At 32.9% G+C, this 14,040-nt stretch overlaps 2 protein-coding genes across 6 annotated transcripts in view; one reads left to right on the forward strand and one right to left on the reverse strand.

Annotated features, from left to right (window-relative positions):
• Nucleotides 1-3,359: 3,359 nt before the first annotated feature.
• LOC120625772 (uncharacterized protein PFB0145c-like) lies at nucleotides 3,360-9,143 on the reverse strand. 4 transcript variants are annotated; one of them, XM_039892972.1, is made up of 7 exons: nucleotides 8,963-9,143; nucleotides 8,743-8,814; nucleotides 7,073-7,203; nucleotides 6,761-6,949; nucleotides 6,144-6,368; nucleotides 5,412-6,067; nucleotides 3,360-5,334 (listed from the first exon to the last, which is right to left on the reverse strand). In XM_039892972.1, exons 1-7 carry the CDS (start codon nucleotides 9,017-9,019, stop codon nucleotides 3,554-3,556), a joined length of 3,111 nt encoding a protein of 1,036 aa, XP_039748906.1. In that variant the 5' UTR covers nucleotides 9,020-9,143; the 3' UTR covers nucleotides 3,360-3,553. The 4 variants fall into 4 exon arrangements, with proteins under 4 accessions (XP_039748906.1, XP_039748905.1, XP_039748908.1 ...); XM_039892971.1 differs by having other exon boundaries at nucleotides 5,412-6,070; XM_039892973.1 differs by having other exon boundaries at nucleotides 3,361-5,334; nucleotides 5,412-6,070; nucleotides 7,073-7,191.
• Nucleotides 9,144-11,276: 2,133 nt separating this feature from the next.
• The window catches only part of LOC120625721 (dual specificity protein phosphatase Mpk3), a 31,605-nt gene continuing 28,841 nt past the window's right edge, over nucleotides 11,277-14,040 (forward strand). For both annotated transcript variants that reach the window (XM_039892885.1, XM_039892886.1), the window contains exon 1: nucleotides 11,277-11,938. In XM_039892885.1, coding sequence (XP_039748819.1) covers nucleotides 11,572-11,938 — 367 coding nt within the window. In that variant the 5' untranslated portion in view covers nucleotides 11,277-11,571. The remainder of the gene's footprint in view (nucleotides 11,939-14,040) is intronic.

Genomic DNA, 14,040 nt, shown 5'->3' on the forward strand with positions numbered 1-14,040 from the left:
CTAGTTACGTCGCGATGACAAATGTCAAAACGGGCCTATTACTTTTTTACGACTATAGACACGCCGGTTTGATTTAAATATAAATAAATTGGCTGTTGCTCGCGTTATTCGTCCGCGTCTACTATCTATATGTCCATCCTTTAAACTAAATCTATGCCAAAAATCAAATTAATTTGTTGCTTAGTTAAAGCGTTAAGGAAGAGCAAATAAACAAACAACACACTAAGTATGGATTTCCACCAATCCGCACTGGGCGTGGTGGACTACAGCATTAACCCCTTCTCATTGTGGGAGAAGACCCGAACCCTGTAGTGACCCGGTAATTGGTTGATTTTATGATGATGAGGACGGATTTCACATATTAATCAATTGTCACCTGCTGCATCTTAACGAAGTGTGAATCAGGCCATATTCAGATAGTAATTACAAGCCGAGCATTGCAGAATTCGCAATGCAGAGAACTGTTATACACTAAATGCTGAGAGGCGGGTTCGGGTTACCATACCTTTGACGATCGTCAACTGTACTTGTGTGAATATAAATCTATTTTGTATAATCTAGGTATAGTAGTATGTAAAAAGTATTTAGTTCAGTTTTTACAAAAAAAGCATTATTTACACAAACATTAACAGTAAAAAAAGTTGGGGGAGGAAGAGAGTAGGATCTATTATAATAGATCATTATAATTGGCTTTGGAGACCGACGGCGAGAGTATTCTTTTCTCGAAAAAGAATACTCTCGCCTTCTTTTTCTTGAATCGTCATTAGAAGAGACCATATCACACAATGCCTAACACGGCTATTTCCGGGTGTGCGCCAACGCTTGGAGAGTTGGTAAAGCTGTGGAAGATGATAAAACTTTACCCTTACCCCTTGGGAATGTCTCCAGCCCATGCTAGCCGTGCAGAACAGACTAAAAATGCGCTAAAAAGGCGTCAGCATGTATGACGTAAAACATTGGAACAATGCGTGCTGTGAAACTCTTGCGATGCGATGTACCAGCTCGTGGACATCAGTTTTCTGTTTCGACCCTTAAGCAGGTATATTTCGCTCAAATATTGACGATAACATATATTGTATTCTCAAGTAATCGAGATTGCTTTTATTACCGTTTGACATGCTTAGCATCCTATATAATAATAATAATAATAATATTAAAAATAATAATAATAAATCAAAATTAACAAAGTGCCACATAATTTTTATTATGTGGCACCTTGTTAATTTTGATAGACCAATATCATTTATGAGAATGTAGACTCCTAATACTGAATGTAACTCCTTTTAGAATTCCAATTCTGTTATTTTATTTAACGGATCACCCTTAAATATATATATTATATATTCGTTACTGATTTAAATTGATTTTATATATGTTTAAGGTTAAACCTAACAATAGTCCTAATAATATTCGTATCTTATAGAATTGCTATTGAACTACCTAAAAAGTACTTAACATGGAATATTTTTTTGCTAGTTACACTAATTGGCCGGAACTCTAAGACTAACGTATATAACTAACTAACGTATATAAGATGTATATTAAAATATATAAGATGATTGGGTTGTTTGAATATTATGTCAATCTCGGACTTTAATATTATATCAATCTTCGGAAATAACGGGCACGTTTTTACTGTTTCTATTACCCCGTGAACACATTTAAGTACTTAGCTGATTCTAGATCAGTTTGATATAACATCATCAAAAAATCAATTTATTTTTATTCATTTGTATAGAGCTCACTCATACGTAAGAACAGTTATATAATACTTGCTCTTTGCGCTAGTCCGACTCGCACCTGGATTTTGTAAATATAAATGATCCACAATTTATCATAAAATTATTGTAATTTCTATAAAAGTTTAAAAAAATGATTTTATCTCGAATTCATTTTTATAAGAACTTCAGAAAAACCAATAGGGTATTTGACTACCTATATTTAAAACATATCTTATGCTTGTGTCATACTTTGAGTTATTTTTTTATTTTTAAATATTCATTCCACATGGGCCCCTAGGAAGTATATTTTTTCTATAAAACATAATAAAATATTTTTTCCGAGTCAAGTTCAGTTGAACACAAACGCTCCGATTGGTTTAATCTCTAATGACGTCACGAGTTGATAAACAGTGGTATTGCTGTTGTTACAAAATACCATATTCTTAAACATCTACAATAAACGGATTCGCGGAACATAAGATGAATTTTTATTCGAAAAAGCGAAAATTGTAACGAAATAAACAATTATTTTACAGTTTTAACCATACATTCTGGAATATTTGAGATGATAAAAAAACAGTCTAATATCCTATTGAAAGTTGAAACCTGTGCAATGTATTTAAATATACAGTACCAAGATTAGTACCAATAATTTTCATAAGCAATTATTGTAGTACCTACTGTATAGTTATATTTAAGTTATGTAAATATATTTATAAGGAAAAATAAAGACTGTTATGGGAATAATTTAACTCTTTTCATTTACAGTTTCATGACGATATACTTTTAAGGTCCAATAATTTTAAAAATAGTTGGGTATGTATTTGAATTGAAGTAAAGTGTTTATGGACAATAGACAAAACGATATTCATGTTGTTAATTATAAAAAACATGAATATCGTTTTACCTTTACCACAATGAGAGAATTTTCAAGAGACAAAGACGGAAATTAATGGGTCCAATTGTAAGTTAAGTTGACATAAATGATTTAAAAATAACGTAACATTTTCCTAGTTCATTATTAAGAAAATTAGCTCAATGCAATACAAAATGAGAAAAAGTTTAGGTCAAAATATCTATATATATAAAAATGTTGGTTTGTGTACGCTTCAAAAACTCAAAAAGTTCTGCACCGATCGAGCTGAAATTTTAGCATGATGATATACGAGTATAATAAGCATCAAGGATGGTTTTTATCTATTTTTCTCAACCATTCAATCACAATGTGCCACAGCGAAGCGTGGCAGGGTACAGCTAGTTCTATTAATATAAATTCAAATATATAATAATAAGTGTAAGATGTTTCTTCAAAAATACTTGAAAACATTCCAAACAACGCGATTCAACTTAAAATTTCTAAATCTATACTTATGATAAAACGGTAACAGTTTCAATCCTGTATATTGGATATATTTGCATTTTTTTGTAAGGCACTTCTTAATTGATTCTGAATTCTGCTATTTTTTTTTTATTGTTGCATGATTTGAGTTAATGCAAAGAGGTAGGACATGTGATACTGTTATTTCGTGGGAAAAGCGAAACTTATCGGTGCACACCAATAATTTGCTCATTATTAAAGAATTTTCGATTCGAAGCTACACATAAACAATTCAATTTGTATTGTAAAAATAGGTTTGTTTATTTAACTCTTTAAACAACTTAAACTCTAAAAAATAAATAAAACCGTTTTATATTACAAATATGTATAGTTTTCTGAAATTACAATCACTCAATTACATTGTTTTTGAGTATGATGTTACACACCAACATGGTAAATCTAAATCATGGAACAAAGTGATTCACAAATATAACTAAACCTTATATATCTTAAACTAAGGCCTTTTAATTATTTTTCTTCGTCTTCTGACGAATATTCTTACATCCGGAATATCTGTTTCATTCACAGTCTCCTCTGGGTTTGAAGAATTACATACATTAGTTGATAAATGAGTAGTATCAGAGATCATGCTATTGTTTTCAACATTAGCATCTGGTATTGCTGTAGCACCATCTTCAAGCTGTGGTTTGTGCGGTGTAGAAGTTGCTAGCGCTTTTATATTGTTCAGCAAGGATGTTGGTATTTTAAGCTTATCGATATTTATATCTTGTGTGTGTTCAATACATTTTCTTTCACTGTCTTGTTGATTATCCTGTGATTTGATATTATCTGATGTGGTACATTTTGGTTGAACACCAGTAGATATAATGACAGTTTTAATTAATTTCGAAACATCGTTCATGGTGGGATTGTCGCGTAAACTATCTCCACGTAAATTACTTACAGTTGCAGATTTATCAACATCTTTGGAGACTAGAGTATCATCTATATCAGCTTTTCCTGTGATAGTTTTTTCATTTGATAAATCATTTTGAAGATTATTGTTACCAGATTGTGTTTTTTTGATATGTACAACATTAAGATCAACAGCATCCTGAGTGTTATCAAACATAGAGGCATACTTATCGGCTAACGGAAGATGAATTTCAGTAGGCGGTATTCCTAAATCATCGGGTGTAATTAAACTACTGCTGTCGCCAAATAGATCGCTAAATTTAGATTTTGTTTGAATTGAAATTACTGGCTTGCTCTGTTTGTCTTTAACTTTCATCACTATTTTTAGTTCTTCTCCTTCAGTACAACTTGGTTCTTTTTGGTCTATTTTCTTTTTACTTTTGCGAGTTTTGCAACCATCTCGAGAATCTTTAGATCCTTTTTTCGAACGCAAGTGTTTACCTTTTTCCTTCGATTCCCTATTTTGATTCTTAATTAAAGGCAAATTATTTTCATCCTGAGGTATATCCATGGCTGTTTTATCGTTTGTTAAGGTTTTAGATTCTTTTACATCTTTCTTTAGATCCGTACTTTCACTAGCTTCATCGCTCAATTCTAAATCGTCTGCAAGAGTACCTACAGCTACTGAGGTTTTTACTGGTAGAACTGCACCACAGGTAGCTTTGATTATTTCATTTGGTTTGTACTGTTTTAGTGTGAGTGTTCCGTTAGTAAAATTAGTTTGAGTTTGTTCATTAATTGAAGTTTGCACTTCGCTAATTTTACAGTTTTCTTTTATTTCACTATCTTCTTTAGTTTCATTACAATAATTACCAGCAGAAATGTTTTTGTTTATCGGTGGTGCTAAACTATCATGTTTTACGCAACTAGATATTTTGTCAGGTTTCTTAACTTTTGGTATTTTGTATTTGTTAATCGCAGGACTTTTTGTTTTATTATAATCTATAACACACGTATCATGTATTTTTTCGCTTTGTTCTTTATATTTGTTAATTTCTTTATTTTCACACTTACCACTTACATCACTTTCTTTCGTATAGCGAATGTCGTAATCGATTAAGCTCTGAACTTCTCCGGATTCTAAAGAATCGTTTAATAATGGATTCTCGATGTCCATATATATTTCGTCCACATATTTTGTTAAAGGTTCTGGCAACTGTTTAGTGTTTATTATGAATTTTTCTTTGTTTGGTATATTCCACTTTGTAACATTAATAGGTTTTATATCGACAGCTGAAACTTTTTCTTTACTTTTTATGGCATATATTTTGCTTGAAACTCTAGGATCTTCAAGTGGAGATAGAGCTGTGTGTTTTATTTCTGTGAAATATAACATTTATAAATTTACCTCAGTTCAAAATAATAAATAAAATATACATGCAATAAAAATAAAGTACCTTTGGCTATATGTTGCAGTGTTGTACACTCATTATTAACATAATCAGGAGATTGGCAAGTTGTGGGTTCTGAAATATCTTGGTGTTTCGTGAAACTGCTTCTAAAGTAAAATTCTTTCTCTATGTCATTATTATAAATGTGTTCATCTATTGTACTCTTTTTAAACAATTCGGTTTTGTGACGTTTACTACTTGGCTCCTCATGATCATTTCTGATTTTATGTTTCACTGTAGAATATTCGTAGTTATGAGGAGAATGTCTCTGCTTTTCGTAGTAATTTTCTCTATCAAAGGGTCTTCTATCTCGACTTTTAGAACGATTATACTTATCCATGGGTGGACTCCTCAGGACTCTTGGTCTGCCATTTTTATAATCGTTCCTTAAGTTATTAGTTTGTGAATGCTCTTTCACATTTTTAGTACGATGTTTTTCTGGACTATGCCTAGTATACTTTGAACCAGATTCATACTTGTTATGTCTATTATGATCTGTGAATCTATTTGTCCTGTCGTTACAATACTTACTTGAGCGATAACAGTTGTCTCTATTACTGAACTTTTCATTATACCTAATATCTTCTTTTAAAGGTGATTTCCTTATATTCTTTAGATTGAGTGCCTCAAAATCGTCATCAGAACTAAATATTGGTTCAATTCTGCTAAAAGGTAATTGTTATGTTAGATAATAAACCAGTTTTTGAATAAAACTTTGTTTTTGCCTAAAAACCTTACCTGCACAAGGCTATTGATTTGCATCTGTTTAAAATATTGTCTCTTTTAGTTGTTTGACACTGCATAGGATAATCTGTAGGAACTTCTTTTCTTGTATATTTCTTTTTGTCTGTTTTATCCCTAACATAAGCCTTAGAGTCTCTTAATTCTCTATCTTCACTTAAATTAGACTTATTTTCCAGACTTGAAATTGTGTCCTCTGACAGGGTATGCGATGAAGTGACTCTAAAAAAATATACTGCCTTTATAGATCATCAATCACATACTCTTTGCTTAAAACAAGTTGAGACCTAACTGTACTATGTATCAGATTTATCTTATGAGCAAAGTAGGGCAGTAACTAACTATTAAAAATATTTATATGGTATGGTAGAGTCACTACACACAGACAGACTTGACGTTTCAAAAGTGCTTATATTAGGCCTACTTGAAATAAATGAATTTTGAATTTTATATATCATTTGGGAATAACATTTTTAAAATGAGCAACCCTGATGGAACTTGCTGCTATCTCTGCCTTTCTAGGCATAATGCCTTTATTAAGATTTTTTTATTAGAGAGGGTAAAATTTATACTACAATAAACATAAAAACTAAAATATTCATGCATTACCCCACCTGTCTAGCTGCTTTCTGTTTCCCTCATTTTGATTTCCTGCGGTTAACTGAGGTTCTGACTGTGGTTTGCCTGTACTTTCAGAATTTATTTCAGATTTATTTGACCGCTGGGCATCAAGCATGCGCCGTCTAGTTTTCAAATAATTCTTACCTGAACTTTGCAATGTTTTTATAATTAAAAGGTCTTTCCTATAAACACAAAAATTAGTTATACCTGAGGTTGGCTTTATTTCATATCATAAATTTTTAATAGGTCAAGTAAAAGATGTCTTTCCTGTTAAATTTAATAAGATTTATGTTAAAAGTACTTACTCTGAGTTTAGAGACTTGATCATCTCAGATTTTCTTTCAATTTCTGCACGAGCAGTTTTTAATAGTGATGAATAATTCAACTCCAATTTTTTGTACTCTGAGTTCAGTTTATCAAAATCCTGCAAAATATTCTATAACTTTAATGCACATCTATTCCACAGTTTAAAGATTTAAAAAATATTGTTTTGATAAAGTAACTTTTAAAAACCTGATAATGTTCTATAACCCTAAAAGTGAAAGGTGGTTTGATTTTTAATAGGAACATTAATCAATACCCTATTATAACTGCACTAATGTAGCTCAACTTTTGATGAAAACTAAGGTGACATTTAATTTGAAGATAATAAATTTAATCTAGAAGTTGGCAAAAACTAAAGGTGTAAATCTCAAGATGTTTGTTTTGGTGGGACTTCATAATACCTACCTACTCAATTGAAATCAAAGAGAATAGAAATATAATTCTAGCATAACCTACAGTAAGATTTTTCAGAAAATATAAAATTTAATTTCATATGCTTGCTACATAATATTAATATTGAAATTTTGTAAATTTATACAGAGTTGCCTGTATAAATTTACAAAATTTCAATTCAAATTTTGATGTGTGAGATGATAAATAACCTGGTCCCTTAAATGTTGCTATATTATTAACACTGTAGATGCAAATCTAGAAAATAAAAGCTAGATATCTAATTACATAGGTAAGTGTGCAGAACACTTATAAAACAATTCAGTTCATGGGTGATTTAGGTGGTCTGTGCACACATATTTACAAAAGGCACTTGCATGTGGCAGTTAAAAAATTGAACAGCAAACTTAGTCAGATATCATGAACTGTAGCATCATTTTGAAATCAAGATACATAAAATGATTTTATTTTCCATATCTTAAAAGAAACAGACATCCAGCTTGCCTTACCAAAGGTTGGTTATCAGAGTGATGATTTCAAAGTCACAAAGCATTGCATAGGTGGTTGGTGGGTAATTATAAAATGTTAGTTATAATACTCAGTGCTCAGAGATAATATGCTTACTGAGGCATGTGGGTGAACACAACCAATTTATTAACTCCTGGCTGGTTTAATTTTTTTTTTATTGGCCTCCAGGTTAAGCTAGGAATTGTTAGGTAATACTTGTAATTCCTGGCTAAACCTAGGGCACAAACACATGGCCAGGATCATCAGCTGAATGTTCTTACAATTGGTATGCTTATTAAGAGGAGGCCAGACAAATTCTTTTCTTACAAAAAAAAATGGCAACTACAGCCTTCTCCACTTTTACAGACAATAGGCTACTTTTTAAGTCAGGCACTAGTTGAGCTTTAAATAAAAATAGAATCAAAATGTAGTAACATTTCCACCGCATTCTAGTCACTATGCTACTTTCCACCACCTCTTCAGTTTACAGCAACTGTTGCTTAGTAACTTACTGAGACACAGTGCAACCAAGCTCAACCAAGTTTGATGTTAAGTAGTACTTTGGATCAATTTGGAATCAATTTCAGAAGTTAATTGGCTGAGGTGTATCCTAGGGGGATGCTTTGGCCCCAGCTTTTAGCATTCTTGATGATTGTCACTTTGAAACCGATTCGATATCAGGGTCCATTAAATAACCCATCGCATTAAAGTATACTACCGTTACATCTTTATCGAAACGATATAAAATACTTACATTCTGTAATCGAATCGTAGCACTAGAATATTCTTCGAGTTTAATCTTTAGGTCTTTATTTTCATTTTTTAACTGAAAATAATAATTTTGTTTTAATAATACTAAGAGCTATTTATTGTTACTTGTATAGGCATAGAGACTTGTAGGCGTGGAGATTATAATGATTTATTATTAAATCTGAAAAAAATACATTATTGGCGCTAAAACTAAAATGTCATACCTCGTCTATAATATTCTCATCCTGATAGTTCTCCAAATTTGCATACAAATCATCCATTGTTTTATCTTCAACAACTAGTCATCAATTGTCTGCCTAACAAAAATTAAATCTGATTTAATGTCACGAAAACGAAACAATATTATATTTATTAAAACTTCACCTTAATTTACGGAACTTTACGTCAAGCAAATAGCAATTGACAATCACAACCACAGATACTATGTAACCTGTGATTTATTAAATGGTCTATGTCTGTGATCATATTATTTTGTCTGCACCATTCGGTACTGACCTCAGATTATGGAGGGTAGAGGTAAGGAGAGTCATCTTATATGGGAGAAAAGTTGAAAAAGTGTCCAGTTGTTGCGCTAAATAACAGTTCAAAAATCCTCCACAATGGCGCTGGTGGATGCACAGGGTATGGTATGAATGTAGCAATCGTAGATGAATTGAAGTATGCCGAGTTAAAAAATTTAATGTCATTATCGACTAAAGTAGTTAATTATTGAGAATTTCAACAACTTACGTTGTACAAAATATTGTGGTAAATATAACCTTACTTCCTTGTTTATTTTTCGAGCCTACTCTAACAATATTTATATTTGGCGCTTCTTTTAAGAGTTACCCTGATGCAAATGTGGCGCCATCCTAATTTAATACATTTTGACGACACTTTTTCATATACACAGATGACTCTCCTTACCTCTACCCTCCATACCTCAGATGAAGGAGTTACTTTGCTAGAGGTGAATATTCGAAAGTAACAATTCCATCCACGAGTTCCTTTGAATAAAAATATAAAATTGTATGTGAGGCTTGTTATAAGAATTTTAACAGGCACATCATTTACTTGTTGATTTTTTTACAGAAAATATTTTCTTTAAATAAATTCAGCATCAAAATTATATATTTAAATAGTCTTATACCTACTAAATCCAGCGCAAAACATTAAAGTTGACGCCTGTGTCATATAATTCAATAATCATATAATACTTCAAAATAAAAGAATTGCAATTTTGTAAATACATATAAAGCAAATACGTTCTTAAAGTGTTGTCACGGAATAAACTTTGTCTTCAGAATACTACGCCTGAAAATCAAAGTATTCGAACAGTGTAGTGCCAGTGATCTCTGAAACGTGGTCACTAACTATTGGCCTCATAAGATGGCTTAGGGTCACTCGGCGGACGATAGAGAGAGCTATGCTTGGAGCATCTCAATGTGATCAAATCAGGAATGAAGATATCCGAGAAGATCCAGTGGCACCGACATAGCCAAAAGAATTGCGAAGTAAAGCGGCTATTGGGGGGAAACATAGCTCGGAAAACCGATAGACGTTGTGGGCCCCAAGATGCTGTATACTCAAAAACATTACATGTGCTCGACATGGCTCGTTGCCGTGACTTATCATATATTTTAAATGGCTATAACTCGTTCATTATGCAGACGTGCCTTTCATATATAATCAACTCTGAACAATGCTTAATAGCATAAAATGATCAGTTTTGACAAATATGCGTTTTGACCTCTATTAAAATATAGTACATACATTAGATATGGCTAGACATACATTTGACAAAAACCACAGATGATTGCCGCAAACGTAACAATAACGCGGTTCATCTTAACTGGTGGCATACACTCATTCGCAAAACTGGAGCAGTGTTGCTAGTTTCAAAATGAATTGTGATCCCAAAAATCATTACAAGGTTTCTACAGAGATGTTCTTTGCTTTTGTGCTCTTTTTCCCTAATTCTGAAAATTATTTTTACTTTTAGACGAAAATAATTGCCTAAACCCACCAATGGTTGGAAACCAAAATATTATAATGCAATGTACGAAAAAACTATTGTTGTTTCTTTCGCTAATACTTTTAAAATGGCCAATATATGTTATCTAAACTAAACCATTTTGACATTGCATTTAGAGACACGTTGAAAAATATTAATAGAAACATACAATGTTATCACTCACACTATAGTGATACTACCGAAACATTAAATAGGATAAGAACTTAAGAGATTATTAAGAACTTTGTATATTCATATAAATATATGTATATATATTTTCATTAAATTAGACCCTGTCACAAATACTTCTCTATCTGTAAAGTATAAAGGCCTTTACACTTTACAGATAGAGAAAATCTGTAAATCATTCTTTTTCCCACAAACAAATTGTTTGTGGGAAAAAGAATTTGTAGATTGTATCCCAGTCATGAGTATAAACCGTAGACAAACGGCCACAGAATTCATAAGATTTTACTGTTGGTAAAGTCGTGAAATTCATATTATTTTCTGGTCTGTGCTGTGGTGTGGGCAGATTGTGATGTGCGAGCGAGTCTCGGATATTTTAGCTTTGTGTTTGTATTTTAATTTCACAGCTCGTTCGTTGTGGACTTGAAATTCGTGGTGCGTGTTTACGGATGAGTTCCCTATATTAGAACTGTTGTTTTAAGACATTTTGTTTACAATTATCTGCTTTCAAAAATGTTAGTGTTTATAAGTCCCTTTTTTGTGTGAATTCAACGCAGTGGTGAAAATAAGTGCAACAGGCGAATTTAAGGGTTTGTGTAAACAGAGAATTAAGGAGTAAATTGTGAGTGCAAGATGCCTACAGATTCAGAATGCGACTGCGACTTGGTGTCCAAGGAGTGGCTTTTGGCCAAGCTGCGTTCGGACGAGAGAGATATGATTCTTATAGATTGCCGAGGTTCCAATGAATATTCAGTTTCCCATATACGCTCCGCGGTCAACTTCTCGATACCGAGTATTATGTTGCGAAGATTAGCTGCAGGCAAGATTGAACTGGCTTCGACTGTTCAGTGTAAAGAGCTTAAAGCTCGGATAACGCATTGTTGCTCTCGAGGCATGTTCGTGCTATACAGCGACGGAGCCCCACGAGACCCGGACTCCGTCCACGGCATCCTGCTGAAGCGGCTCAAGCAAGATGGCGTGCAGGTTGTCTGTCTTGAAGGTAGCTAAAATTTTTATCTGTAGTTTATTACTAGTTGTTACCTGCAGTTCCGTTGTGGGTAGTAGTTATGACCTGATATAGAAAACAAACTTCCCCAACAACTTCCTCATGCAAAACAAACTTGGGATTTCAAAAATGAAATAACAGATCTGACTTTCGGCTGTTTTAATATGTAGTTAACATCTAAACTCATATGCAAATTTAACAGAGATAGTCTGACTAGTTTTGAGTCATTTGCGGCTCATATCATGAAAATTCCTCTCACAACACTGCACAAAATACACATGATTCACAATTATGAGATCAGAATGTGTTAATTACGAGTCTACAATCTCTGAAAAAATCATATGATTTCAGCCTTTGTTGACTGTATTCATTAAAAATGAACTTCACCCGCTACAGCAAAACTCAAAAATATCTTAGAATGCATAACCACAAACCACTTGTTATTTGTATTAAAAATTATGTGAATTTTCACATAATCGTGGAAGAAATATAATTAAAAAAAAAAAAATTTTAAGCCCAGTGATTTCTACAGTCACATCAGATCAGATATATACCCTCTGACTGTCTATAATAGCTCTCCCTCATTGTAGCTGCTTAGAGATTGTTAGCTTTAAATCTCTCCCCTATGAGGGAAGTGGCCTGTTTCCAGCATTGAAATACTTACTAGGGTAAATGTGACACAAAATTTTGGTTTAGCATGACAACCTGGCTGGGTTTAGATTGGAGTGTCCAAAAGCATTCCTTTAGCTTTGCCATCTGGTGACAAATTGTAACACTTGTGACCACCGTTTTAGTATTTTTGGCTCCCAAACAATCATTGTACCTCCCTATGATGTGGTGCCATCCGTGAAGAGAGTCAGGTAAATTTGCCACATGCTGTAAGACACTTTCGTATGGTGTACCATAGATAAACATTGGTATCCATAAGTCTGAGAACAAAAACTGGCCATCCAGCATGTTATTTGGATGCATAATATAATATATTAGGGTAATTGTAGTTAGGTACTTCACTCAACTACTGTAACTCTAATTAGAAGGCTATTTAATTTTATCCAATATTATTATTTAATAATAACACAGACTAAAACTAAGGCTACGTACAAGCATGCTAAAGAAAACAATGTTGTTAACAAGCAATTACGTACACATAATCTAAAAAAACAGTGGTTATCATTGTTATTCAATATTTGTAAAAAGAGTGTATTAATCATTATCCACCATACATCTGGTGACCTAGAGCATATTTAAAAGCATGTAGAGTCTACGTGTATATATGAAGGCCTTTGCAGACAAAGCAAAAATCACCAAAATGCATGTGTTATTTTTCATTTAAAACTTTCTTTATTTTATTTATTTGGTGTTATAGCAGCAATAGAAAATACACAATCTGTAAAAATTTCAACTCTACGTATTACCCCTATGATGAACATCCAGACAGAAAAACAGAGAGTCAGATGGACAGTGGAGGCTTAGCAATTGGGTCTGGTGGGAAACCTTCAGATAAGGAATCCCTTAGGGTGAACACATTGAATATTAATGATAATACACGTTTTAGATACCCATAGGTACAAATCGCAATCAATTGAAGAAGGAAATATGCAGTAAACGCGGCTGAGTTAAATTATTTATGTCCTCTAATATGTGAAATTCAATAGAATATTTAATTTTAATTTTGTGTATCAATTGCTACATTCCGATTTTCCCGCGTATTTTTACATCGCATCGAGAAAAAACGTGGTACTCAGAAAAAGGGTCGGGAAGTCATTAGTTCAAGGTAATTTTATGTAGGTCTAGATAATTTGAATACCTACCCCATTTCACTAATGACGAATAAGGCGATTCCTAAGGTAACATCTATTCTAAACAGATTCCTAGGCATACATCTACCGTACGTACGTAGGTCGTGAAAACGGGCATAAGCGTTTTAAATTAAATGTATCATGTTTAACATACACAGCAAACCCGGAGATCGCAAGTCGAGGCATCCGCTGCCCGCTGTTCCAAACGTGGGAGAGGAAGTCTGCTACTTATTGTGCTCCTCAATGCGAGACGATAGATTATGATCACCGCACTAACTCGAACGCGCTCGTTTACGT

The sequence above is a fragment of the Pararge aegeria genome, chromosome 8, assembly GCF_905163445.1.
Source record: "Pararge aegeria chromosome 8, ilParAegt1.1, whole genome shotgun sequence".
In the NCBI taxonomy this organism is placed as follows: Eukaryota; Metazoa; Arthropoda; class Insecta; order Lepidoptera; family Nymphalidae; genus Pararge; species Pararge aegeria.